Source organism: Eptesicus fuscus, chromosome 22 (assembly GCF_027574615.1).
Source record: "Eptesicus fuscus isolate TK198812 chromosome 22, DD_ASM_mEF_20220401, whole genome shotgun sequence".
Taxonomy (NCBI): domain Eukaryota; kingdom Metazoa; phylum Chordata; class Mammalia; order Chiroptera; family Vespertilionidae; genus Eptesicus; species Eptesicus fuscus.
Genome location: NC_072494.1, coordinates 13,364,999 through 13,392,816, shown reverse-complemented (window position 1 = coordinate 13,392,816; position 27,818 = coordinate 13,364,999). Strand labels below are relative to the sequence as shown.

At 51.0% G+C, this 27,818-nt stretch overlaps 2 protein-coding genes across 3 annotated transcripts; one reads left to right on the top strand and one right to left on the bottom strand.

Moving 5' to 3' along the window:
• Positions 1-99: 99 nt before the first annotated feature.
• Positions 100-8,374, bottom strand: SELENBP1 (selenium binding protein 1). Of its 2 annotated transcripts, none has more exons than XM_008147289.3 (12): positions 8,271-8,374; positions 5,630-5,686; positions 5,312-5,424; positions 4,853-5,038; positions 4,179-4,299; positions 2,519-2,701; positions 2,092-2,270; positions 1,553-1,631; positions 1,339-1,460; positions 999-1,091; positions 729-847; positions 100-520 (listed from the first exon to the last, which is right to left on the bottom strand). In XM_008147289.3, the coding sequence occupies exons 1-12, from the start codon at positions 8,272-8,274 to the stop codon at positions 358-360; spliced, it is 1,419 nt and encodes a 472-aa protein (XP_008145511.2). In that variant the 5' UTR covers positions 8,275-8,374; the 3' UTR covers positions 100-357. The 2 variants fall into 2 exon arrangements, with proteins under 2 accessions (XP_008145511.2, XP_054568048.1); XM_054712073.1 differs by lacking the exon at positions 8,271-8,374 and adding an exon at positions 6,223-6,294.
• A 13,991-nt stretch (positions 8,375-22,365) lies between these two features.
• Positions 22,366-24,756, top strand: PSMB4 (proteasome 20S subunit beta 4). The gene is made up of 7 exons (XM_008147288.3): positions 22,366-22,534; positions 22,780-22,986; positions 23,215-23,361; positions 23,533-23,614; positions 24,004-24,120; positions 24,344-24,432; positions 24,636-24,756. The coding sequence occupies exons 1-7, from the start codon at positions 22,398-22,400 to the stop codon at positions 24,646-24,648; spliced, it is 792 nt and encodes a 263-aa protein (XP_008145510.1). The 5' UTR covers positions 22,366-22,397; the 3' UTR covers positions 24,649-24,756.
• The last annotated feature ends 3,062 nt before the right edge of the window (positions 24,757-27,818 follow it).

The following is a 27,818-nucleotide window of genomic DNA, read 5'->3' as shown; positions in this document are numbered from 1 at the left end:
CAACACGTTGTCACTGTTAATGTGACCCCTGAGTCCTCTTCAGGACGTTCCTGGGCAAGATGGAAAAGAAATCACAGGCCCCACGACCTCAAAGACACGGTGACCTAAGGAATAGGTTTATTTTTTCACCAGTTTATTTTTGTGTGAAATAATTTCAAGAGCTCACGTAAAGACAGCGCGGTGAGCAACACATAACAGTGGTTGGTACCTGGAGACACGGCTCAGTACATTTCGCCAGCCTCCGTCTGGCTTTGGGAGGGCAAGCTGCCAAGGGTGGTGGCCCAGAGAGCAGAGTGAAGCCAGGCCCCCGGGGAAGAGAGGGCTCAGAACGTGGCGTGGGGCTCTGAGGGGCGAGCTTCAGAGCCAGATGTCAGAGCTGCAGTCACCCCCAGGGTAGCGGAGCTCATGGGCCAGTGCTGGGCCGAGGGGCTCCTTCCCGAAGTCCACCAGGAAGTTGGGGTTCAACTTCAGCCCTCCCTTTACTGTGTCTACATCAACCTGCAGCATCACGGAGCCTTCCCTGGTGGCAATGGGGGCGGGTAGGGGTAGAAGAGAGAGGTCAGAGGGGGCCATCCCCTTCCCCCAAGGCGTTGTGGGTCCTGAGGAGGGAGCAGGGTCTGTGTGGCGGGGGAAGTGGGTGCCCGAGGAATCTTCAGAAAGCCCAAGACCTCTGGGGGGGCGGGGGGAGGGGAGGCCTGGGGAGGAAGCCCAGGCTGTCTGCCTCTCACCTGATGAGATCAGGGTAAAACTGCTTGTCCCAGGCACTGTACAGCGACGTGGTGACATAGAGGCGCTTCCCATCTAGGCTAAGCTGGATCATCTGAGGGCCTCCAGCCACCCGTTTCCCCTTGGGAAAACCAGGGGTCAGTCCCCAGGGCCCTGGAGGGGATCACAGGCACCACCCAAACCCCAAGAGCTTGCTGAGATGCTCCCCCTCCCTTTCCCCATCCCCCTCCGGCACGGACCTGAGTGTGCCGGGGGCAGGGAGAGCGCCTCACCTTGACCACCAGGGGCTCTGGCTGGCATTTCAGCTCCTGGTCCTCCAGCACTTGCACGGGGCCTCCCTTCACAATGCTGCCCCCCAGGAAGAGCTGGGTGGGGAGGGGCAGAGAATGCAGGAGGACAGCGCAGGAGGAGCCATCTGCCTCAGTTAGGATCTCTCCCTCCTGTTCCCAGGTAAGCCAGGGCTCCCCACAGTCCTGGCCATCCCTCAGCCCCCCTTTTTGCCTTTCCTGCACCTGCCTTATCACCCCCAGCCCCTTCACACCCTTTTCCTTGTGTAGCTTCTCTTCTTCTCCCCCCGCCCCCGCCCGCACCCCCGGCCGCTAGGGCTCCCACCTGTCCCGTGAGTCGGGGCCTCTGTGGGTCAGAGATGTCGTACTGACGCAGGTCCCCATGCAGCCAGTTGCTGAAGTAGAGGAATCGGTCATCCAGGGACAGCAGGATGTCAGTGATCAGGCCTGGGGTGGGGGCACGGTTCAGAGGCTCAGAGGACTCCTGATCCCCGGGCCAACATCAACCTCCTGATTCCCACCCACTCCTGGGCACCCACCTGGCATTTCAGGCAGGATCCATCCCTTCACTTTCTTGGGGGGCACCTGGATAACCTTCTCTGCCGACCAAGTGCCTCCCTGCATGGGGATTAGGAGGTGGAGAGGGGAGCCTGTCAGATTTGGGGGTGGGGGCAGATCTGGGTCTCCCCAGGGCCTATGTCTGCAGGGAGTCAGTGGACACAGGGCCTCCGTGCCCCTGGGGTCTAGTTCCGGGGCAGGCTCCTTACGGCAGGAATCGTGTCTGCTTCCCCACGGTGTGCCCAGCACCTGGCCCAGGGCGGACCTACAAGCTCACACGGTCTTTTGTTGAATAAACGAATGGATAACTATGGCCAGTTAGGGTTAAGGCGGACATAGGCTAGGACCGAGAGTAAAGAGGCAGGCAGGTGGCCCCGTTTGGGGCCCTGGAGAAGTCTGGGCGTGTGGAGCCAGGCAGAGGGGCCTGGTTACTCCTGGGGAGCGGGGAGCGTCATGACTACAGAAGCCTGGACAGAGGCGACAGCAGGACGGCTGGACAGGGCCAGCGGGCACGTGTCACCTCATTCTTGAAGAAGCGCTGGATGTTGGAGCTGAGGGCGCAGCCCACGAAGCCCTGGGCCGCAGCTGGGTTGTGCAGGAAGCGGATCTCCAGGGGGATGAGCCCGTCCTGCAAAGGCAGGGTCTGCACGATCTCATGGCGCTGCCAGTCCCACACGTACAAGTGGCTTCCGTACAGTCCTGCGTGGGAACGGGGCCGGAGGGCGGGCTCAGATGTGGGGCAGGCGGGCATGGGCAACAGCTGGGGCCCGACCCTGGGCGGAAAGTTCAGGATGTGGGTTGGTGGGATCAGGACACCCGAGCAACCTATCCCTTCACCCAAGAGGCTGGGGTCCACGTGAGGGGAGGGAGGGGTGGGAGAGTGGGGTTTGGGAGCAGAAAGAGGGCCTGGGCCCACGCTCCTGCTGACCCCCGGGGGGAATGCTCACCAGCCTCCACGTCCGCGGGGTTGAAGCCTTCTCTTAAAACTTTGGGAGCCGCCCATTCGGTGCTGATCATGACATTGTGTCGAGGCTGGTACCAGAAGTCATAACCCAAAGGCGCGGCGCCCCCAGGCTTCTCCCACGTCCCCTTCACCTCAAAGGTCTCTCCATCCAGCAGCACGAAACCCCCTGAGCAGGGAAGCAAGTAGGTGGCAGCAGCGGCAGCCCAGACAGAGGGCCCCTGCCCAGCCTCACCCCAGGCATGTCCAATAGGCACCACGCCCACTGCCTGGCACCCTCTCCTCCCACTGGGCTTGGCAGCTCCTTCCAGTCAGGTGGCCAAGGGGTCTCACCAAGAGGTTCAGGTGGGAGGTGGGGACTTACTCGGGGCCCCTCCCTCACATCCCACCTCATCCCTCTCCCAGACCGCAGGGCGTGTCTCCCTCCCATCGAGCCAAGAGGCCTTCTGGGACTCTGCACCCTGCGCTTCTCTCGTCTCGCCTCCCACTCTCGGGGTGGGATTCCTGCTGGAGTCTAAGCTCCGTTCTGCTCACTTTATTTATTTTTTTACAGAGCAGGCAGATTATATTATTTGTACGTCAACGTGAACACCCAATGTTTTTTCCTTGCTGTGTATGTTAGGACAGGTTGACACTTCTTTTCTAATACAATCCGATGTCTACTCCTAATGTCATTACATGTAGGAATGTGGCCCTGACCAGTGTGGCTCAGTTTGCTGGGCGTCGTCCCTTGTACCAAAAAGCTGCCAGTTTGATTCCTGGTCAGGGCACATGCCTGGGTTGCTTGCATGCAAGAGACAGTTCATTGATGCTTTTCCCTCTCTCTCCCTCTTCCTTAAAAATCAATAAACGATTCTTTTTGAAAAAAAAAAAAAAAAAGTCTAGCCGAAACCGGTTTGGCTCAGTGGCTAGAGCGTCGGCCTGCGGACTGAAAGGTCCCACGTTCGATTCCGGTCAAGGGCATGTACCTTGGTTGCGGGCACATCCCCAGTAGGAGGTGTGCAGGAGGCAGCTGGTCGATGTTTCTCTCTCATCGATGTTTCTGGCTCTCTATCCCTCTCCCTTCCGCTCTGTAAGAAATCAATAAAATATATTAAAAAAAAAAAAAGTCTAGGAATGTCATGGTCCTACCGTCTCCCGGAAAAAGCAGTTAAGTAGATCTACTGCAGTGACATTAACTCGATGACCTTAACGGACATTTCACTCCAATCTGCCCCGCCCCCTTCCTAAAGGTCACAGTAGCACCCATCTCCTGGGCTGTGTCTGCCACATAAGACATTTTATAAGTGTCAGCTCCGATCACCATAACCGGCATAGCAAATGTAGAGATTAAGGATCCCAAGAACTGTGAGATTTGCTCATAATTCATGAAGGTTGATTTAAATGAATGTGTTCTCTGGGGCCATATCTGTGCGCATACACGCCCCATGGCAGGCTGTTCTAACTATGACTTGGAAGTGAATTCATTAGTCAAGGCTCATTTTCACAGAAATAATGGAAAGAGCTGAAGTTACTTGACTGTAGTTTAAATGTTGGGTGAGACCAAGCCCCCTGGTTCTCCCTGGAAGGTTATCCCATCCTTCCCCAGCTTGGGGCCTGCTCCCCTCGTCCCCCTCTGCGAGATGTGCTGCAGGGCCAGCAGGTACCTTTGCCATTGCCCTCGGGGTCTCCCAGGGTGCTGATCATCACCTCCCCACTGGCCAGGCAGTGGCTGGTGTGAAGGTAGCCCAGGCCACACTTGGCATGGATGTCCTCGGGCTCAATGACCTGGAGAGGGGAAAGGAATGGCAGCAGCATCTTACAGGTCTGGGAGGCCCCATTCCCCACTCCTTCACTGCTCCTCCTCTCCCCCCATTTCTTCCTGCTGACCAGACTCTCTTTTCCTTCAAAACGACACAGTTCCCCTGTGGGAATGTGGCAGGGACTCAGCCTGGTCACTTAGCAGCAAGAGAGCGTCAGAGAGACTGCCACCTCCCGCGGCAGAAAGCACTGGCTCCGCCCCCTCTCTCTGTCCCGAGGCACTCCCAGCCCCGTGGGGCCATAGCTGCTCGTGGGAGGGGGTCAATGCCAGGTCCGCTGCACACCAGCAGCCGGCAGCGAGCGCCCGCTGAGGAGGAAACGCAACCAAGGGTTGAGGGGAAGGATGGGAGGCTCTTGCCTAAGGGAAGCCATGGGCTCCTAACTGGCTGGGCAGATGCTCTCCCCGACTCGGAGCCCAAACAAGAAGCCCTCACTGCCCTCCGGCCCCTGCCCCGCGGTGCTGATTGAGGCTGCCCAGGGTGGAGGGTACATTGGGGTCCCCGAGAGCGAGAGAACGTGCCTTGTGCAGCCTCGGGGCGCGGGGCTCGGCGCCCACGTCCACCACATAGACGCGGGAGGAGATGAGGCCGGGCAGCAGCAGCTTGCTGCGGGACTTGCTGCCGTCCCCGTAGCAGCTGCTGCACGTGTTCCATCCCGAGTGGTGCAGCTCGTCCTTCAGGTGGGGCACCGGCAGCCGGTGGATGACCTCGGGTGGGAGAGGGGCGGAGGGCGGCGCTCAGCCGGGCCACGCCTCTGCTCCTGAGGGACCAGGTGCCCCCCCGCCGGGCCCACTTGGGCTCGCAGTGCAGTGCGGGCTGGACCCTCACGCTCCCCTCGCACCTCTGGGGTGCCTTGTGCGGTGCACAGCTGCCCCGCCATACCCAGGAGGACGAAGGAGCGTGGAGCTGGGGAAGGGCATCCTGGGGCCAGGGGCTGCAGCAGGCATCGTGGGGTACTTTGCTGCCCAAGCCCCACCTACCTGGCAATACTGGGGAGACTTGGGGTCAACGTCCACTGTGGCTAGATAATCCGGGGCCTCGATGCCGGTGTTTCGGTAAATACAGGGCAGGTAGACAATCTCCTCCCTGGGCCCTGGGGGGAGGAAGCAGGCCGTGGGGATGGCGGGGTGGAGAGGAATGGCGGGGTGGAGAGGAATGGCGGGGACAGCGCTGGCTGTGCCTGAGGGTGGAGGCCAGGGCTTGAGGTCCCCCTCCCCCAGCAGCTGTGGCATCAGTAGAGGGCGCTGGCTTGCAGAGTTCCTTCCCCAGGTGCTGAGTCTCCAACATCGCCCCCTTACCTTTCATGGCCTCTAGAGGGGTAGGGTACCCGGGTCCACACGTCCCGCACTTGGTGGCTGCGGAAACAGCGGGCATGGGGGTGGGCCACACTCCGGAGGGTGAAGGTTCCTCCCTACCAGCTGCAACCCACGCCCTACCATGGCCAAGGCGGACGTGCTGTGTAGGGAGCGGCTATGGGGTTAAGCCTCGGACTGACCTGTTTGCAAAGCCACAAACAAGTCCCAGCTTAGAGGGCACAGCCCGCTTAGCACAACTAAGCTTGACCTTGTGCTCCCCAGATCCTATCTGGGTCGCTAATGGGCTGTGGGAGGTGCAGCCAGTGCTGCCAAAACCAGTGAAACTCACAAGAACACTGTAACTACCGTGACCACTCCCTTGTTTATCTCTGACTATAAAATAAAGGCTCAGCGTGCCCTCTGGGTCTTTTCTCTGTGGCCTCAGCCAGGCACAGGAGATCCACCCCAGCTTATTCTTTTTGTCTGTCTTTTCGGCATCCTTCGCCCAACCCTTGGCTGTGCTGGCTCTGCACATTGCTGTCCCAGGTCCTGACCTACTCCAGCCCCTCCGGTCCCTCCAATCATCCTCTCAGCACCTCAAAGCCCGGATGGTGCTGCGTGTGACCAGCAGGGCTCTAGACATGTGACCCGAAGGTGGACAGACACTCAACAGGGCCCAGGGGAGGGCAGGAGAAGGACCAGTGCAGGGGTAGGCTGGATGGCGCAGTGGTTATGCTATTGGCTTGGGTCCCATTTTCAGTTGGTCCTGCAGTAAACATGGGAGCTGAGAGGCACATGACTTAGCCTCCCCGCATCTGCTTCTGCTGGAAGTCACCGGGAGGGCTGGGCCAGGGAAAACTGGCTGTTCCCCAGGACAGCCCTCAGGGTTCAGGGTGGTGCTATTCACTTCCTTCCCCAAAAAGTCTGTTCCAGGCTCTGGGACACTCCCCTCTCGGTCCCGACCCAGGCTTGGCCAGAGCCTGGGTTATATAACTGGTCCATCAGGGTCTTAGGAGCTGAAGTTGAAGGCTTCCGGGTTCCTGGATGTCCTTAGACCAGCTTAACCCCGGCGTGGCCCCCTATCTTCATATGCTCAGTAGAGGGTTTGGCCCACTCTGAAAGCCCACGCCCCAGGGCTGTAGGGAGGGGCTCTCCTGTCCCCTGAAGTCTGGCAAGAGGAGCCACCTTGATCTATGGGAAGAGTCAACTGCTGAGAAGGAGGGCTGCGCGACCAGGCATCAGGGTTCGGGCCTGACCAGGAGGAAGGGCTGAGGAATCACACAGAGGCAGCTGCCGGCTGAAGGAAGTCCCTGCGCGGAGCTCTCAGGCCTGGGCACTCCTACCCTGTCCCGGGGCCAGTCTGTCCAGCGTCCTGACAGCTGGGGCCGCACGTGGGGAGCCAGAAGTAGCCAGGGTGGAGCCTGCACTGTGCCTGGGCCCAGGCCTCGCAGCTGCCAAGGGCTTAGGCGGCCGAGAGGCAGCTGCAGCGTTTGAGAGCCCAGGTGTGATATTTACTCTGTCCGCTTCCTCCCCTTCCCTTGCTAAAAGGGCCTGATCTCCGACCTCCTTCTCTAGGTGGCTATGAAGGTCAAATAAAACTGTGTGCAAGAGGACTTTTGTCAAGGAGAGAGAGACACTCCTGATTTAAGCATGGGTAGGGACCAGGAAGGGGTGGGGATCCCAGGCAGATTCCCACTTGCTGCCCTGAGTGGGGTGGGTGGGGGGAAGTGGGAGGCGGGGGGCAGGGTGAGAGAGGTCCAGTCCAAAGGAATTAAGGGGAGTTGTTCTGTTACACAACCAGGCGGTCAGAACGTGGCAGGGAAGACGAGGGGGAGGGGAAGGAGGGTCTGGACGCAGAGAGGGAAGGAGGTTCAATACTCCAGATGTGAAGACAGAGGTGCAAGCCCTGCCAAGCCAAGCAGAGGCTGAGAGCGAAGGTACGAAGGAGGCGATGCCGCCTGCATGGTCTCCCCCGAGCCCACCCCTCTCTGAGCAGCTCAGGCCAGATCTCCGGACATCTTCGGGCTTGAGGTGAAGCCAGGGGAGTTCATTAAGTTTTCCCAGTGCCGGGCTGCTTGCTGGGCATCCCGCCAGCCCGGGAAAGAGCCAGATTTAAGGGGACAAGGACTTGGACACTGGCAGCCAGACCCAAACTCCTCCTCAGCCTGACACCCATTCCCATGGAGTGGGGAAGGGGAGGACTTTAGAGACTGAGAGGATGGTGGGGAGGCGGCAGCAGGCCCCTGGGAGAGACGGTGGGCTTCCCCCTCCCCCAAGAGGGACTGGTGATTTGGGGTAGCTGGAGAGCACGCCTGTGCATTGAAGGCCTGGGTTCCCTGCTCCCCGAAGAAAGAAGCTAGCCCAGGGCTGAAATCAGGATTGTGCCTCTTATGGTGACTGCCAGGGACACAGAGGTTCCACTCCCGAGCGCCCAGACCTGATCTTCTCAGCTGCGGAAAGGCACCCTGTCCCCAGGCGGCCAGCAGTCCCTCTACCCTCCTTCCCGGTGCCTCCAGGTGTGGGGAGGAGGAGGGGACAGAGGATCCGGATCCAGCCCTCTGTTCTGTAAGCAGCTGCCCCCCACCCAGGTTTCTGCCACTTCCTACAGGTGGTCCAGGCGGTGGTGCGGAGGGCCCCTCCTTACCCATGCTGCTGGCTGGTACGTTTGGGTCCTGCAGGGTCTGCCGGGAGAGGGCAGAGGAGGGAAGCTGGAGTGAGAGGCAGGAAGTTCCTGGAAGGCTGTGCGGGGCCAGGGGCAAAGGGGAGGAATTTATTTGACCATTGGGTTTGGGCGGAGCAGAGGGAGGGCTGGGCTGCAGCCAGAGGGAATGACTAAGGGCGGCTGGCCAGGAACATGGCCTGGGCAGCTGGAGTTTGAGTTACGGGGAGTGTGTGTGTGTGTGTGTGTGTGTGTGTGTGTGTGCCTGTGCACATGAAGTCTGTGTTGTGCCTGCGTGTGCATCTCCTTCATGGGTGCCTGGGCATGTGTGAGTTTGTGTCTGAGCCTGTGCGTGCTCCTGTCACCTCCGCGGTGCCCATGTGGGCGCTACTGTGTATATGGCTGCATGAGTGTGTGCCTGTGTCTATGTCTGAATATGTGCCTGTGAGCACACATCTGTGCTTCTGTATGTATGTGTGTGCCTGTGTTTCTGGACTTGGGCGTGTTCTGTGTGCTTATGGGACATGTGCCTGCCAGGAGACTCAGCCTGTGTGGGCATGTGCATGTGTGCCCTGTGGGTGGTGTGATTGCGTGAGCGTGCATGTCCTGCACGTGTCCTGGCCTCCTGGACCTGTCCTTGGACTTGTCTGCTGGGTTCAGGGGCCCCCGGAGCTGTGGGCCCGCTTGCTTCTCCTTGCACAGCCAAGTCAGCTCTCCCCTGAGATGGTCCTCTTATTCCAGACATCTGTGCTCCACCAGGCCCAGCCCTGCCCTCCCAGGGCCCGCAACCCCGTCTTCCTGCCGCAGCTGCCTGCCGGAACCAGGACGGTAGCGTGTCCAGGTCCCACTTTCTCCTGCCCATTCATTCCCTTTGAAATGAGGGAAACTCCTCAATGCTCATTATTACCTCCCTAAACCTCAGGAGGCGGAAATGGAGTGCCTCCCCCTCACGTCCCAGCAGGTGCCTCAGCAGCTCCCCAGGGTTGGGTCCAGGGCCCAGGGGGCAGCCCCCAGGCGGCCACTGTCCCTAGCTGACCTAGGATCAGTCACAAGCCTCAGGGTCTTCACCGATCCAGGAGGGAGCCCCCCAGCTAAGGATTCAGTGATGGCCAGGGCGCTGAGCCTGCGCCTACAGAGTCCCGGGGACGGGCCGCGGTCCCCAGGCCAACGACAGCTGCCTGCTGAAGAACAGAAGCCAGATCGAGGCCTGACCTGTTAACGCTCTCTGGGCTGCCTCCTCCGGTGTCGCCGGGGTTTGAATGTCTGGACAAGGGAACTCCCCCAAACTGGTCTCCATCCTGAAGCCAAGCTCCCTCTTTCCTCCCAGTTGGCTGCCTGACAGGGTGACCCCTGCCCCACTCTTCGAGGAGCCGTGTCCACATTTTCCTCTCCCTGATGAAGCTCTGGGTGCTGTAATTACTGGGTAGTGAAAGGGACACAGTTGGGCTTGAGGTCACCAGTGGAAAGAGCCACAGGGCTTCTAAACCAGAGTGGAGGGAAGGAGGGCCAAACCGGTCCCCATGTGAAGGGTGTCTGTCCCCCCGGCTCCCATGGGTGAGGAAGGGTCATGAGTCCACAAAGGAAGATCCTCTGTGGCTGCCCAGGGCAGGGGTCCCCTCCCATCCCCAACATCACTCACGGTCCATGGCCCTTTCCTGTGTCTGCATCCTCACCACCGCACCCCTTCCCTGCGTCTGCATCCTCACCACCGCACCCCTTTCCTGTGTCTGCATCCTCACCACTGCACACCTTCCCTGCGTCTGCATCCTCACCACTGAACCCCTTTCCTGGGTCTGCATCCTCACCACTGAACCCCTTTCCTGGGTCTGCATCCTCACCACTGAACCCCTTTCCTGGGTCTGCATCCTCACCACTGCACCCCTTCCCTGTGTCTGCATCCTCACCACTGCACCCCTTTCCTGTGTCTGCATTCTCACCACTGCACCCCTTTCCTGGGTCTGCATCCTCACCACTGCACCCCTTCCCTGCGTCTGCATCCTCACCACTGCACCCCTTTCCTGTGTCTGCATTCTCACCACTGCACCATCGGTCAGCCCGGGCGCAGCTGCCCTGCAGAGGGTGGCCCCTGAGGCCTGCCTCTTCCCCTTTGCCAGTCCCCGGGCTGCCTCCACTCAGCTGCCTTCATCCTGCCCCCAGGGTTCTCCTTCTCCGGAGGGCCCATCTCCCACCTCCTCTCTACTCTCCTGCTTTTTGGCTTGAAGTAGCCCAACACCCAAGACACCTCATGGCCAGCCTCTTATCAAAAGCTCTGGAACGTTTCACTCCCCAAAAGCAGTCCTTTTGCTTGTTCCAGAGCCTGTGGTTGACTGCAAGTTCTTCCATGCTCTGCTCTGACCTGAATGGTCCCTGTGGCTCCTCCAAGGCACCCTCACCTCGGGTTCTGCCCAGATGCACGGCCCCAGACACAAAGGTATACAAAATGCTGTTCCCCAAGCCCGCGGTGCTGTGCTGTGCTGTGCTTTGTGCCGGTGGAGAGGAGGGTGGGGGGCCCCAAACCACAAGGAATGGTCAGGGTTTGGCATTTGATTCCGGAAGCCTCAGGACAGAGAGGCTCTTTCTCCGAAATGGGGAGAGGAGTGGGGAACAGATGTTCCTGACGGAGCAGTTGGGTCTTCATGAGGAGGTGGAGGCGCCTGTGAGGGAGGGAGGACTGAAGGGCATGCATCCAGGTGCTAACCATGGTTGTCTGGAAGGCACTGGGAGAAGGGATTGGAAGGCCACGTTTACTTGATTTACTTCTGTGTTTTTTAAACTAATGAGCATATATTACCTTAGTAACCAAAACCCCAATTAAAGAGATAGAGACAGAGAGATAGGGATATATACACACACACACACACACACACACACACACACACACACACTGAGTGGCCAGATTATTATGACCTGGGTGGGGGCCAGCCAGCCTGGCCAGGGGGAAGGGACATGGGCAGTTGGCCGGCCTGCCTGCTGGTCGAACTCCTGGTCAAGGGGACAATTTGCATATTAGCCTTTTATTATATAGGATATACACTGGTGGCCAGATTATTATGCGTTCAGAGATCATAATAATCTGGCCACTCAGTGTGTGTGTGTGTGTGTGTGTGTGTGTGTGTGTGTATCTATCTATATATATACATACATATATATATGTGTGTGTGTGTGTGTGTGTGTGTGTGTGTATGTATATATATATATGGAGAGAGAGAGAGAGCGAGAGAGAGAAATGAAGGATGGAATATCATATGTGGTACAGGTGACGGCCACATGGGGAGACCATGGGGAGGACCGACCCTGGTCCCTTCCTCCCTGCAGCTGTCCCACCAACCTGCCCGCCAAGTCCTTTGGAAGACACACATGCGCATGCTCCATCATTCCTTCGCTCTTGCACTCCGCAAACATTTCTGTTTTGGCAAAGAAAGTGGTAAACAAGATAAAGTTTCTGTGGTCATAGAGATAACACTCTAAGGGAGACAGCCAATGACCAAGTAAACATATAAACGAGTAACATCACCTCCGGTAAGTGCTATGAAGGAAGTGGGGAAATGGAGGGTGACTGAGAGTGTGGCATTAGACAGGGCTCTCTGGGACACACAGGTACAGAGTTGTACGCAAGGAGGAACCGTGTGTAGGAACTGAAAAACCCAGCGCACAGAGGAATACACAACGCCTGTAGCGGGCCAGGTGGCAGCCCGTGAGGCCGGGGGCAGGACTGGCTGGACAGGTTGAGGTTTTGGGGAGCTAAGCAGAGTTTCTGAGGCCGAACCTGCTCGTTTTAACAACTGTCATTTAACATTTAACAGACCAGCCACAGGACCTCAGAGGAAGGGAGTGGCGTTTGCTAACCTGTTACCGGGTGTGACTGGGTGGGCCTGAGCTCTGCACCCCAGCAGCTAGTGCAGGTGCCGCCCACAGCGAACCTGGAGAGGTATTTAAATAGCCTTTTCATCTCGCATCAAGGAAGCAGAGGTTTTTGGTTTTTTTTAATAACATCATTACATACATCATTACATTTTTTTTTTTATTGCTTTCAGAGAGGAAGGGAGAGGGAGATAGGGATAGGAACATCAATGATGAGAGAGAATCATTGATCAGCTGCCTCCTGCACGCCCCCCACGGGGGATCGAGCCCACAACCCGAGCATGTGCCCTTGACTGGAATCGAACCTGGGACCCTCCAGTCCGCAGGCCAATGCTCTATCCACTGAGCCAACATTCATCCAGCTGTTCACACTCATCTCACAGCACCTCCCTGAGTTCAAGCTCAAGGCAACGAGGTGAATAAGATAAAAGCCAATGCCCTCTGCCAGGGCTCCCCAGGAGAGGCATGATGTGAGAGGCACTTGAGGGCTTCCTCTCCACCCCCATTCCACTCGGAAAGGTTCCCTCTTTGCCCCTGGCTGGGTGGCTCAGTTGGTTGGAGCATCGTCCCACACACCAAAGGGTGGCAGGTTCCATTCCCAGTCAATATTCGTTCAGTGTTCAAATTTCCCCTACTGTCACATACATCTCTGTATTACAGTTTACTTATTTGAATCAAGATCTAAAGAGGGTCCATACCTTTTCTATTATCTCTTCTGATAAATCTCTTAAATCCTGTTCATCTCACATAGGCGAGAAAGGGAGGCGCCTTGAAGACTGAGCTTGTTTAAGTAAAGAAGGGTCTGACCAGAACAGAAATTAGGTCCCGTGTCTTGCTACACATCTTATCTACAGGGGAAAAGGTGACGTGGGTTTGCAAACCAATCGTGTGGCCTAGAAGAGGTACCAGCAACCTCGGTTACAGGGACTCAGGCGAAAGCTTGCCGCCACCGCTCCCCCCGCCCCCCCCCCCCCCCCCCCACAGCCTTCCTCAGGGGCCACGCCTGGCTCCAGAAGAGCTGAGACCAGAGCCATAAAGTGGCTTTCATGCAATCATCTCCACCTTTACAGAGGCCTGCTTGGCTCTCGAATTTTCGGTTAAGAGCCCTAGAAAGAAAGAATTGCATCAGTCTTGGTTAATGGCCCCAATTAAGCCATGAAAACCCTTCGGGCAGCCTCCATTTTGGACATGTTACAAGACTGTAAAGAAAATATCCAAAGGAAATTAAAAGCCATTTCTATTTGAGGCTGGAATGTCATTTGGTCCCTGGAGTCAGATCCCTGAGCCAAGCTTCTCTACTGAAGCTCAAGACAAGCAGAAACACATCCCCCCAATTTCCTGGGGAGCCCAGGACCCTGGTTTTGTCAGCTCAGCACAAAGATGCCGCCCGGGAAGGAAGTAGGGGATACTTCTCCAAGAGTCACAGAAAGACCAGCATCCCCAAGGCTTGACAGAGCCGTCTTCAGTTCTACATGGAATCAGAGGGAGGCCCAGGAAGAACCTCGGGGCCTGTCCTGGATTCTGGCTTCCATACACCATCTCTCTCGTGCTGTTTCCACCAGGACCTGCCCAGGGTCACAGCCATGAGTAGAAGTGTGGAAAGTGCCACCCTGGGAAAGGAATATTGTGTATTTCCTCTTTCAGCTTGCCAAAAGTCTGCTCAGAAACCGGAGTTTAAGGAGGCTTAAACGGAAAAATGTTGATTGCTCCTAATACACAAAGCTCTCCAACCAATCAATTGGAAAAAGACAAACAACACAAACAGAAAAATATTCCAAGGATATAAAAATGAAAGATCAATGGCTAACAAACATAAAAAAGATCCCAATCTCATTAGTAATGAGAGAAATGCTTGTGAAAATATATTATCTTAAAAAATAAAAAAAGGTTTGTAATATATATAGGTTGGAGAGAGTGTGAGAAAGGGCATTCTTGTACTTTAATGGCAAGAGTATTAAATTGTGGGACATTTTTATAAGACAATTTAGCAACACCAAGCATCTTTTTTTTTAAAAATATATTTTATTGATTTTTCACAGAGAGGAAGGGAGAGAGATAGAGAGTCAGAAACATCGATGAGAGAGAAACATCGATCAGCTGCCTCCTGCACACCCCCCACTGGGGATGTGCCCGCAACCAAAGTACATGCCCCTGACCGGAATCGAACCTGGGACCTTTCAGTGCACAGGCTGACGCTCTATCCACTGAGCCAAACCGGTTTCGGCCCAAGCATAATTTTTAATAGAAATTCACTTCTAGTGACCTACTCTGTGGAAATAGACAAATACTCAAATATATGAATAGGATGTTCATTGTAACTTGTTAACAATAGTGAAAAGTTGGAAAAAACCAATAGAGGAATAGTTACATATGGCATGAAACATCCATAATGTATAGCTCTCTATATACTGGCATGGAAAGATATCCAAGAAATATGCTGAGGGGGGAAAAGCAGAAAACCCTATGGTCCCATTTAATGAAAGCTATATATAAAAGTGATCAGTTAAAGTAATTAATTAATTTATTATTTAATAAATTAATTAATTTGATTATTTTATATTGTTTAATATGTAATATAAAAGGTATGTACGTTAATTAATTTGATTACATTATACGTGGGGTTATATGATAATAGGAGAGAATTTGTGGGGATAAAGATTTTTTTATTATACCAAATGCAACTACAGTGTAGACCTCTGAGGGCTGGGATTATAGAGAGCAAATTTTATTTTTCACATCATGTATCAACTCTGCATTTTTAAAATTTTACTGTAAACGTGAAATACATGCATAATTAAAAAATGAATAGCGAATAAATACAATAACACTCTGCCTTTTAGATGAGTGACCGTGTAACAGGTTAACATCCAGTATTGGTGAGAACACGAGGAAAAGGGCACACTCATTCAGGATTGGTGAGTGTCGACTGGTACCGGATCAACAAATGCAATTTGTCAGTACCTATCCCAAGTTAAACTGTGCGTACCATTGTATCTAGGAATTCCACTTCTAGGATGCAGTCCATGGACATACCTGGACAAGTAGGCAAGAGACAGGTAATAATGATAACACACAGCTATCACTTAGAAAATGCTTCAGATGTCCTTGGTACTGTCTACGCACTTAAACACAAAGACAGGAACCGCCCACCCTAACCTAAAAGCTTACTCTGTGCCAGGTGCTTCTCTAAGCTTTTTTTAAACAAACTTTTCTTTAAAAATATATATATATTTCTTTATTGATTTCAGAGAGGAAGGGAGAAGGAGGGAGAGATAGAAACATCAATGATGAGAGAGAATCATTGATTGGCTGCCTCCTGCATGCCCCCTCAAGCGGGGAGCGGGGGCTGGAACCAAACCTGGGACCCTTCAGTCCGCAGGCTGACGCTCTATCCACTGAGCAAAGCCAGCTAGGGCTTCTCTAAGCTTTTTACATGCTCTGCTTTATGCGTTCCTTACAACAATCCTATGAAGTGGCACTCTTAGTATGCCCGTTTTACAGAGAAGGAAGTTACAACATACCAATGGGAAGTAACTCGCTCTAAGTCATGCAGCTGGTCAGTAGCAGAGCCCGGGATGTGAGTCCAGGCGGTCGGCTTCAGACTGTGTCTGTGGCCACGACACGGGAATGCAGTAAGTCGAACAAACTTCACACCAGCTCCTTGAGACAGGTCTTTGTGTTGTGTTGTTTGGGGTTGGCTAGCCCATGTAGCCCTTTTTATGTTTATTGGGACACAGAACCCACCGCCACTATAGGAACCGGAGGCCAGATGCTTGCTTTCCCGGGTCCCTTGCAGCTAGGAGCAAGCACATGGCTTGCTTGGACAGCCAGGTGTGCCCAAGGAGGACTCTGACACAGAGAAGTAGGAACAGTGGGGAGTGGGCTTTGCTTGATGGGGCGGGGGGAGGCAGGTGAGTATGGGGTTGGTCCCAAGCTGCAGAAGCTCCCCGCTCAAGCTCCGCGGGTGCAGCCAGGGCTGCACTTGGAGGGGCAGAGGCAGTGTTCTGAGGGTGGGGTCTCCGAAGAACAGGCTCTCTGGCTGCTCCCAGCAGCAGTTCAAGTACACCCACCCCGGGGGCCTTTTTACTCAGGGAACCAGCACTGCTTGACAAACTGGGGGGATCCAGGAGGCTGTGGCAAGCAAACCCAGGAGGTGGCCCAAAAGGGATGTTGAGGCCCCAGGCCACTTGAGCAAGTAACAGTTCTTCCCTTGATAGTCTTTTGAGAGCTTCTGGTCCCAATAGAAACCAAATATGGCACCATGGGACACCACGTGACTTTGAGACCCAAAGCACCTAGCCAGCCCAGGGTCTCACAGGCCCCAGGGTTCCTCATCCTCAAGTAGGGTGGATCCTGAGAATATCCCGGGGAAAGAAAGAAGCCACAGGGTGCCCTCTCTTGCCCTCTCTTGCCCAATAGCATCTCCTTCCTCAGTCTACTCTAATGGCTCCAGGAGAAGTTACGCAGGAAAGATATTGAGAAGAAAAATCATTCTAGCTTATATTACAGGAAGATAGTTATGGCAAAACCTTCCAAGTCTAGAGTATCGTTTATCCTCTGAACCAGCAACCAGAGTCCATGCTGGGCCCAGGAACAGAGAGAGGTGGGAGGGGACCTCTCACTCTTTCCCCTAACAACCCATTCACAACGTTTTTGTTTGCAGGCCCCGACCCTGGGCTCTGTTGGTTTTGAGGTTTGGTGTCCTGCACAAAGAGGCGACACCAATAGTTCCTTGAACTGGAACCGGAGACAACTACCCAGCCATTTGGGGCAGAAATGGGAGACAAGATATTAGCTGGGTGATTGATGCTGATGATTTAGAAATAATAATGTTCCTGTCCTATGGCAGGGTCAGGGAGGGAGATACCCCAGGGATACCTTGTACCTCCATGTCTAATGGTTAAATGAACAAAAGACTAAAGCAGCAGAAGCAAGATAACTGATCGTTCAGATCCCCCACGAGTGAAGGTTTAGGTCGCTCCATAAGAAAAGAGCCATTGGCCCTAGCCGGTTTGGCCCAGTGAATAGAGTGTCGGCCTGTGGACTGAAGGGTCCCAGGTTCACTTCTGGTCAGGGGCATATGCCTAGGTTGTCGGCTTGATTCCTAGTGTGGGGCATGCAGGAGGCAGCCGATCAATGATTCTCTCTTATCATTGATGTTTTTCTCTTTCTCTTTCTCTTTCTCTTTCTCTTTCTCTCTCCCTCTCCCTTCCTCTCTGAAATCAATAAAAATATATTAAAAAAGAGAAAAAGAAAAGAGCCGTCTTAGCCCGGGCTGTATAACTGAGTGGTTTGGAGGCTGAGTTCTGGTGCCAGACTACCTGGGCTCAATCTGGGTGCCAACACATTCACGCTGTGTACCTCTCTCTACTGTAGTTTCCACACCTGTAAAATGCGGGTAATAATAGCTCAGACCTCGAGTGGCTATTTGAGAATTATGTGAGTAATACTTGTAAAGCACTTAGGACAGGGTCCGGCATGTAGCAAACACTCTATAAATGTTAGCTATTATTAAGACAAGGGAATAAGAGGAAAGTCATAAATACCAGCCAACCACAGTATCAGGATCCGTTGCCAGAATGAGAACAGTATACACAAAACCCCGTATGGGAATGCTTATACCACGTTCATTCATAATAGCCCAAAACTAGAAAGAAACAATTGTGAGTCTCTCAACATGTGGATGATTAAACAAACTGTAGTACATCCACACCATGGCGGTTACCCAGCAATAAACAACAACAACAACAACAACAAAAAACCATCAGCAAAATGAAAAGGCAATCTACTGAATGGGAGAAAATATTTGAAAATCATATATCTGTTAAGGGGTTAATACCCAAAAATAAATAAGAAAATCATAAAACTCAATAGCAAAAAAAAAAAACAGGATTAAAAAATCGGCAGATGATCTGAATAGACATTTTCCCAGAGAAGACATACAGATGGCCAACAGGTCCATGTAAATATGTTTACATTGATAATAATCAGGGAAATGCAAATCAAAATACAATGCGATATCGCCTCATACCTGTTAGAATAGCTATTATTAAAAAAAAAGAAATAGCAAGTGTTGGTGAGGATGTGGAGAAAAGGGTACCCTTGTAATAGTGGACTTTTTTTCTAGTTTCTAATTTGAATACTTCAGCAATTAATATCTGTGTCATTAGTTTTTACCAAATAGGCATTATTATGTTCATGTCTTCTATTTACATTGCTAGTTTGCAGGATTTTATTAGGAATGGCTACTGATTTTCATAAAGTGTTTTTTGGGGGGCATCTGTTGATATGATCCTATGGACTCTCTCCCTTACTTTATTGATGTAGTAAATTATGTTCACAGAATTATTAAAAATAATAAATTTTACATCCACAAATTATATGAGGAAAAAGCTGAATTCTTAAAGATCAAGAAATGATTCTATGGAAAGGTGAACAATATTTCTAGCTGGAAAAATCTATATATAGAAAACCCTAATATGCAAATAGACCGAATGGTGGAACAACCGAACAACCGGTCGCTATGACTTGTGCTGACCACCAGGGGGTTGCACGTGAAACATGGCGGGCATTGGCCATGGCGTGATGGTGGAGCAGGTGAGCGGGGGCGCCAGACCAAGGCGGGGCGCCGGTCGCTGTCATCGGGGTGAGTCTCTGGTGGTTACTGAAAATTCTTTGCACCCGCACCACCATCCTACCCGGTGCTCGCACCAGCTACTGGAGACCAGCTCCGGCCCTAATAGCCCCTCAGGACTTCTCCACCTCCCCCTGCTCCTGAGGGGCCATCGGGGCCAGCACCCGTGCAGAGGATGGGCCGAAACCCGCCCCTGTGCCCACTGCAGCCTCGAGGCCCACAGTTCCTTTCAAAGTGCACCAATTCATGCACTGGGCCCCTAGTTTAATATAAAAAGTCATTCTCAAATTATTTAGTAATTATTATCCATTAGGAATTATCATGGATTTGAAGGAATGGAAGACATGATTTTAAAGTTCATGTGGAAAATAAATGAGTGGCAAATGCCTATAAATCTACAATAATCAAAACAATGTAGTAAGACAGACATATAGATTAATGGGTGTCAAGACCGTTCAATAAAGAAAAGGCAGTCTTTTCCATAAATGGTGCTGGAAAAACTGGATATCCACATGCAAAAGAAGTTGATCCTTTTTTTTTTTTAATACCATATATAAAGTTAACATAAAACAGAGGCGATCTAAACATCAAAGCTAAAACAAGAAAACTTTTTTTGGGGGAAAAAACACAGTGGAAAATCTTCATGACATTGCATTTGGCAATGATTTCTTGAATATGACATCAAAAATATGGGAACAAAAGAAAAATAGATAACTAGGGCTCTATCAAAATTCAAATCTTCCGTGTATCAAAGGACATTGTCAAAAGACAACCTCAGTTCCTGTCTTGGTGGGTCTTTTAGTTTAGCAAGGCAGACAGTCTCCAGACAAGTGTGACGCATGCTTGGAGAGGCATATTGTGGAACTGAATCACAGAGGATGTAAAACTGCAAACTCCTCAGGGAAGACCTGCAGAGCAGTGCAGCCATGGGCAAGCTGGACATGTTCTCTCTCTCTCTCTCTCTCTCTCTCTCTCTCTCTCTCTCTCTCTCTCTCTCTCTCTCTCTCTCTTTTGTTAGAGTCCCTGGGGCCAGGCTTCAGCAGTTCGGGAAAAGATGCTTATGTAACTCTTTTGTAGCTGAAGATTCATTTTTCACTTCTCCTAAAATAAAAAAAAAATGGAGTAGTGGAAATGTTTGTGAGATGGTGGTGATAGTGGTTTAGTTTTATTTCTTTTCTGAGAATTTCAGGACATCTCCTATAACCAAGGACATTCTGCATATTATAAAACCAGTCCAGTCATTATTGACGTAAAGAAGCTTAAACTTTGGTGGGAGCTAAATGCTAATAAAAATCAAAGTAATAGACAGCCACAGAAAACTGGGTACACTTAAAAGTGTTCCTCCATAACCGAAACCGGTTTGGCTCAGTGGATACAGCGTTGGCCTGTGGACTGAAGGGTCCCAGGTTTGATTCCAGTCAAGGGCATGTATCTTAGTTGCGGGCACATCCCCAGGGATGTGCAGGAGGCAGCTGATCGATGTTTCTAACTCTCTATCCCTCTCTCTTCCTCTCTGTAAGAAAATCAATTAAAAAAAAAAGTGTTCCTCCATAATATCAGACCTGATTTAAAAAGAAAAAAAAAAGAATATTCCAAAATTTCCCTTGTTGCAAGTTTAACTTAGGTCTTTTTGAGCTCACCTTAGAACAGAACACATGCTGGTCACCTTCTGAGTAGCTGCACCATCAAATGTTAGTGGTTAGCTTTCTGTGCCATCCTCTTCGGCTGGGTGATTCCAGATCCTTTCACTTTTCTGCTTTAAGACCCTATGGAATGTGGCTACCTGCCAGACCTCTGGAACCAACACTGGCCCTATCAGAGCCTTAATCTAGAGACTTAAAAGGCAGTGAGACCAGAAACCAGCAACCCACCTCTGGCCACTTCTAAACAAGGATATCGCCAGTTCATTGCTGGCTGATTGATTTAAGTTCAAGTTTGTATGATGAGGGCTGTAGTGGGGAAAAGGGAGGTACTTATGGGTTTTTGAGGAATCCCAGTCAGCCCATTGTCATCATGTCTGAGCAGATTTTTTTGTTCAAGTAAGCCGATAAATGGCCCAAAAGTCATCTGGAATTTGGGGCTTGGGGTGTGGGTGGCTATTAATTAAAGCCAAAAAAAAAAAAAAGAAAAAAGAAAAAGAATACCGATTTTTCAAGATCAAAAGTTGATATAAAGAGTTGGGTGCCTCTAACATACAATTTTTATTAAAAAAAGAGATTTAAAAAATATATAATTTTAAAATTAATTTCAGAGAGAAAGGAAGAGAGAGGTAGAAACATCAATGATGAGAAAGAATCATTGATTAGCTGCCTTCTGCACGCTCCCCACTACGGATCAAGCCAGCAACCTGGGCATGTGCCCTTGACCAGAATCAAACTTGGGACCCTTTAGTCCGCAGGTTGGCGGCGCTCAATCCACTGAGCCAAACCATCTAGGGCCATGCAAAATTCTTGACCCTTCCCGCTCCAGAGTTTCATGATCTAATAAAAGATTTTGTTTTTCAATAAGGTTAAAATGTCATGCATTGCTTTGATTCAAATCAACTCAGGGGATTTAAGAAACAAAATCGATTTGGTTTCCTGCCGAGTAAAAAACAAACAAACCCTGACATTCAAGTTGTGTAGGGAGGACTGTCCAAGTAGTGGTTTTAGGTTCTCCAGTTTGATTCCAGACAAGCGTCCAGCCTAGACCACAGAATCCAAAGCGAAGCCCTGGAATTTCGTTTCACTCCCACCGTCAGCGGAATTTTTCTGCGGCTTAAGCGGTGGGCCAGAGCATGTTCTAGTAAGAAAACGTTCAGAGCCCTGGCCGGTTTGGCTCAGTGGATGGAGCGTCGGTCTGCGGGCTGAAGGGTCCCAGGTTCGATTCCGGACAAGGGCACGTACGTTTGGTTGAGGGCACATCCCCAGTAGGAGGTGTGCAGGAGGCAGCTGATCGATGTTTCTCTCTCTTTGATGTTTCTAACTCTCTATCCCTCTCCCTTCCTCTCTGTAAAAAATCAATAAAATATATTTAAAAAAAAAGAAAAAAGAAAACGTGCAGAGATTTGCCCCAGGTCCTGTGGAGTGAGTAATCCACGAGAGAGATGCGTAACTGTCCGGTTCCTTTTTACCTACTGGGTTGGAAGACCCAGAGCCGCCTTCACTAGCTGTGGGATCGGGTAAATCACCATGGCCGAGCCTGGGTCTCCTATCTACAGCATCAGCCGATCATGCCTGCCCCAGGGGGATGCTCTGAGAAACTCGGCGTCAGCGATCCGGACTCACTACTAGTCTCCTGTGGGGCTTGTGATAAGGTTCCAACACGGGCAGGAGGAACTCTGCCTCCGCGCTCCGGGGAAGTGTCTGGAAGGGCCCCCCCCCAACCCCCCCTTACCTGCCTCCCACACCACCCTGTCCTTCCCTAAATCTGGGCTCCGGAGAGCCCCGATGTGGTCCCCACTCTCCCGCGGACTCTGCGGGCCTGGGTGCCGCCCCCGGAAGGACGGCAGCCCCGTGGGACCTCCCGCGCAGGGCCGCCGGGAGCCGCTGGCAGGAAGAGGAAAGGTGTGGCACTGAGGGATCAGTTCCGCTTCCGCCGGCGCAAGCGCTTTCATTTCTTCTGCTGCCGTGACTAAGATGGAAGCGTTCTGGGAGTCGCGGGCCGGACTTTGGGCCGGGGGTCCGGCCCCCGGGCAGTTTTATCGCATCCCGCCAACTCCCGGCTCCTTGGACCCGGCGTCCGCGCTCCACGGCGGTCCGATCACGCGCACCCAGTAAGCTCGGGGCGCCCCAGCCTGCGCCGCGGTGCGGGTGGGCCTGCTGCGCCCGTGGGCCGCGGGTTCCGAGGGAGCAGGGGAAGGCGAGGGGCAGCGAGGGGCACGGAGTCCTGGGGGATGAATGGGGCTCCGGGAAGTCGAAGGGGAACGGTCCACCGCGCAGGGAGAGGACTCGGGCGCCCCCGCCCCCCCCCCCCCACCTCCGCGCCTCCCTGCAGACCCTCCACCCCCTCTGTCCCCAGGAACCCCATGGTGACCGGGACCTCGGTCCTGGGCGTGAAATTTGACGGCGGAGTGGTGATTGCAGCAGACATGCTGGGTTCCTACGGCTCCTTGGCCCGTTTCCGCAACATCTCTCGCATTATGCGAGTCAATGACAGCACCATGCTGGGTGCTTCCGGAGACTATGCTGATTTCCAGTATGTGAAGCAAGTTCTCGGCCAGATGGTGTAAGTCTTCTTAGTTCCCAAACTTAGTTCCCAAGTGGGCAGGGGAATCGCTGGTGTGTGTGTGTGTGTGTGTGTGTGTGTGTGTGTGTGTGTGTGTTTTATCTCCTTAAGAAGTTCTAAGGTGGAGGCACTCCAGGCTGCTGCAGAGGACGGGGAGAATTGTAGGAGTGGAAGATGGGGGATGGAGATCCCGACTTTAATATTCTCACGCCCGTTTCTTTTTTTAAGGATTGATGAGGAGTTGTTGGGAGACGGGCACAGCTATAGCCCCAGAGCTATTCACTCGTGGCTGACCAGGGCCATGTACAGCCGCCGCTCCAAGATGAACCCCCTGTGGAACACCATGGTCATTGGAGGCTATTCCGATGGAGAGAGGTTGATTTGAACACAAATAACATTTCCTTGACAACCTAACCTGCAGTGTAATGTGTTTCTATCTTTACCCCCCGAGTAAATCCTAGTTCTTAGACCCCATGGCCCCGTACTTCAGCTGGGATGCAGAAACTTAAGATGAAATTAGTTCTTTGACCTGTTGTGTCCTTTTAGCTTCCTCGGTTACGTGGACATGCTTGGCGTAGCCTACGAAGCCCCTTCACTGGCCACTGGTTATGGTGCATACTTGGCTCAGGTAAGTAGTGAGTTGAGAGGGGGGCAGAGGGGAAGAGAGCAGGCAGTGGGGGCTAGTGGTTGTGTGCTTGCCTTTTTTTACCTTATAACTCTGACATGAGGAACAGGCTCGGATCCCTGTTGCTGGGCAGATGGTTCTCTTTGTAGTCCAGGGGCTGTACGTGTGGCATTTGCATTCCAATGACAAGGCATGTTCAGGAGGCAGTAGACATGTGCAGAGAGAGGACACTCTAGAACTTCCCCTTAGCACAAGTAAACAGAGTATTCTGGTGAGGCAGTAGGTGGAATGTTACTTTTTCACTCATTTGTGCCTATTACACCATGGATTTGAGACAAATAGCCAGGTGTTCAGCCCCTGATATCTCCCATGTTTTTCCCTAATCTCCTTAGCCTCTGCTTCGAGAAGTTCTGGAGAAGCAGCCAGTGCTGAGCCAGACTGAGGCCCGAGAGCTAGTGGAACGCTGCATGCGAGTGCTGTACTACCGGGATGCCCGTTCTTACAACCGGGTGAGGAGGGGAATGAACAGTGAAGGTGAAGGGGATCTAATTGGCAGGTTCTCAATCCTTGCAAATGTCAAGGGTTTCTGTGCTTTGAAGGGCAGTTTGTCCCATTTCTCTGTCTCCTATTTTCATATTTGGGAAAGACCCTCTACTTGACCTTTGACCAGGTCCCAGAGACTTCTTTCATGTGGGGTTGGGCATTTTCATTGAGAGCTCTGCTTTCTTTCAGTTTCAAATCGCCACGGTAACCGAAAAAGGTGTTGAAATAGAGGGACCACTTTCGGCAGAAACCAACTGGGATATTGCCCACATGATCAGGTGATTGAAATTAAAATAATGGGAAAAATAGGTGGTAGAAGAGTTGGGAGGCCCCGAGGCTCACACTAAGCTGGGGTTTTTTTTGGAAGTCTCAACCCCAAATTCTCTGGGTGGCATGCATTTTGGTTCAGTAGAACTGCTTTTAGGAATTGATTCCCTTCCCTATCACTTCACAAATTTATTAATGCTCTCTTCCTTTTTAGTGGCTTTGAATGAAATACACACGTGTTATCTAGAACTGAAGTTGTATTCTTCTTCCGACTTTGAACTTGGCTGGTTCAGAGGTAGACTTTCCTTTTGTAAAATAAATCTTTTGAAACACTTGCTGAGTAGTTGTATTTTGTCTGACTAGGTCACACCAAGAACGAAACCACTAAGTACTGCCATATGCCATTTCCTCCCTGATCTGAGAACCTTTTGGCTCTTAGTTCTTATAGCAGATAGTTCTCTACATGACAATACAGAAGACCCACTGCTGCCTTCATTTGTAGAAGCCAGGTTTAATCCCTGTGGGTTAACCTAATTGGCTTTTGTGTTTAATTTTTTTCTTCAACATTTCCACCCATGCACTAAATTCTAAAATAGTTTCTGGTTAATGTTGGCTGCAAATGTAGTTTTAGTTAAAATACCATTTTTAAGATAAAATGGAGCATCTAGTGGAGCTGTTCTGTATAAGGCTACCCCCTGAGCTGGAACTGACAGTCTCAATCCTCCCATTCAACTTCCATTTAGGAAATACTAAGTAATTTCAACATTGAACCTAAATGTCTATTGTTCAAATGTACTACTAATTTCTAGCCCTGCCATAAAACTTAAAAGTTTTGTGTGTTTATTAAAAGGTCCTAAGTGTAGCTGTGAGTCAAATCAGTTGGGGTAACAGCCAAATTCCATCCCCGGAATGGTGTTAAACTCTTATTTAAAAACGAACACCTCCCAAATAAAGAAAAAACAAAAATATAAAAATGAACACCCTAGGTAATTCTGATGCATATCCTCTCTAAACCTCTTTTTGAGAAAGTAGTACAGACAGCAAACCCAAATACGTACAGAAATTCAGTGAGGTGAGAAAGGGAGAAATCAAAACATCTCTCTGTCCGTATCATCCATGATTACAGCAAACCAGTATATTAAAGCAAAAGAAAACCATGAGCTTTCAATTTGAATATTCTATAGTCTCAACACAGAAAGTAGGCAATAAATACTTTATTGATTAAACTGAAATATAAAAAACCCCAACCTTCTACTACTAAGCCATGTGGGCAGAATCCACAGTAACTTTCTGGCCAAAACTCAGCTGACCACTGTTGGTAATACAGTCTTAAAAAAATTGCCCCTCAAGAAAGTCAGTGTGCAGAGACCAGGAGCCCAGTTCCACTTAAGTTTGGGCTGCTGTGGAGACTACCAAAGAGAAGGATTAGATCGTTATAGATGGAGTTGACCATAGTTCTTGATCTTTCTGAAAGTCAAAGGACTGACTCGAAAATCCATAAATCTGTCAAAATGTTATCAGGCAAAAAGCTGGGGAAGAGAAGCCCAGATGGACCCTCAGTTCAGTGTTTAGATGCCATGGGTTCACAAAGCTGGCCACGCTGTTGTTTTGTTTTGTTTTTTTTAATTGATTTTTTAGAGAGAGGGAGAGGGATAGAGTTAAAAACATCAATCAGCTGCCTCCTGCACACCCCCCACTGGGGATGTGCCCGCAACCAAGGTACATGCCCTTGACCGGAATCGAACCTGGGACCTTTCAGTCCGCAGGCCGATGCTCTATCCACTGAGCCAAACTGGTCAGGGCTGGCCATGCTGTTTATGGGAGGGATCCCTCCAGATCACTATCTTCTAGCCTTTTGGGGTTAAAAAACATACAAAAAAGTGGGGGTGAGGACAAACAGGTAACAAATGTCACACCTGTACCATCAGGCCCATCACATCTTGAGCATCTGCCAGTCTGTGAAACCTATTAGAATAGGGGCACCTAGGAAAAAAACATTGTTTATAAACTCATTTCCCTTCATTTTATTAAATGTCCCACTTATGTACATTTTAAAGATGAACCAGTTACAAGCCTGTGCAGGTTGCTGTCTTGGCTCTAGGAAGGAAACGTTGCTGAGACTCAGGGTGGACAGAATGGTGTAGCTGTGGGAAAGGTGGACCTGGATTTTTGCTCCTTTTCTCTGTTACAGTACATTTCAGTTATAACCATGAGTACATACAACTTAAAAAAAAATCCCTCATGCAAACTGTAGAAAAAATTTTTTCTTTCCTTGATGCTGGCAGTGAAAAATAGATTCATGTCTTTTTCTCTGTGCACACCCCCATGTATTTCTTCTTCAGGTCAGATTCTTCACTAAGCATTAAGAGAAATAGGAGAAAGCAGGATTTCAGCAAGTGGTCTGTCTTTTCTTTTTAAAGTTCAACACTTAATTTCTTGCACAGTTAGCTCCTGGCTGTAGGAGTGTGGTCACTTGATCAGGCACTGTCCACTTAAGATGAAGTTCAACAAAGTGGGGGCTGCCCCAGAGGGTCTGCAGGAGGAAGACCCCACACCGGGAATGGCTTCCACCCTAACACTCTGTGATCACCTCAGTACCTCTTGCTTGCTAACGACATGTATGATCCTTTGTCCAAAGTGATGGTGTGAGAATGGGAAAAGGGGCCAAATATCGCAAGTGCAAAGAATATTGGTTTTGTCGTGTTTTTGTTGGGAGGGTGGTGAGGAAAAAGATCTATTCATCATTCTGGATGATTAAAGGTGGGTTCATGCATTTTTAAAGCCACAATTTTATATCGAGTTGCTGTAGAAACCAACTTCTCTGGAGAGGGAAGGTAAGAAAGGAGAAGGAAGAGAGAGTTCAGTGGGATTTTTTCCATTTTCATTTTTATATAAAAGTGTTAAGACCACAATGAAAAAAGTTTATCCATATATATAATAAACCAGTTTGTGAGCTACAATTTTTCTTTCCCATCTTCAGAAATGTTCTCAAATTGACAATGGTTGGATAGCATCATGCCCAGACATTGGCCACACAGTAAAACAAACCAGATGTACTATAATACAATTGAGGTAAAAGGGGAAACAAAAAAAATTAACATTTGTCCACAAAGGATTTTTTTTCTTTTCTTGTTTTGTCAGAAAAATACCAAACACAGTGATTTCAATTTTTTTAAAAATTCACAAAAACCTGTTCTCATCATAAATGAATGACCAACGGGCCAGCTCCTCAGATGTGATTACTATTGGTTTTCCTAATAATCCACAAATCCACAGGGAAGTATAAGTCAACATCAGGGGCAGTGGTGGCATAAAATTAAAAAATATAAACCAAATACCCCACCTGGTATACCCCCTTTCCCCTAAACCCCTCTACCCTCCCTCACACTTTCCCACC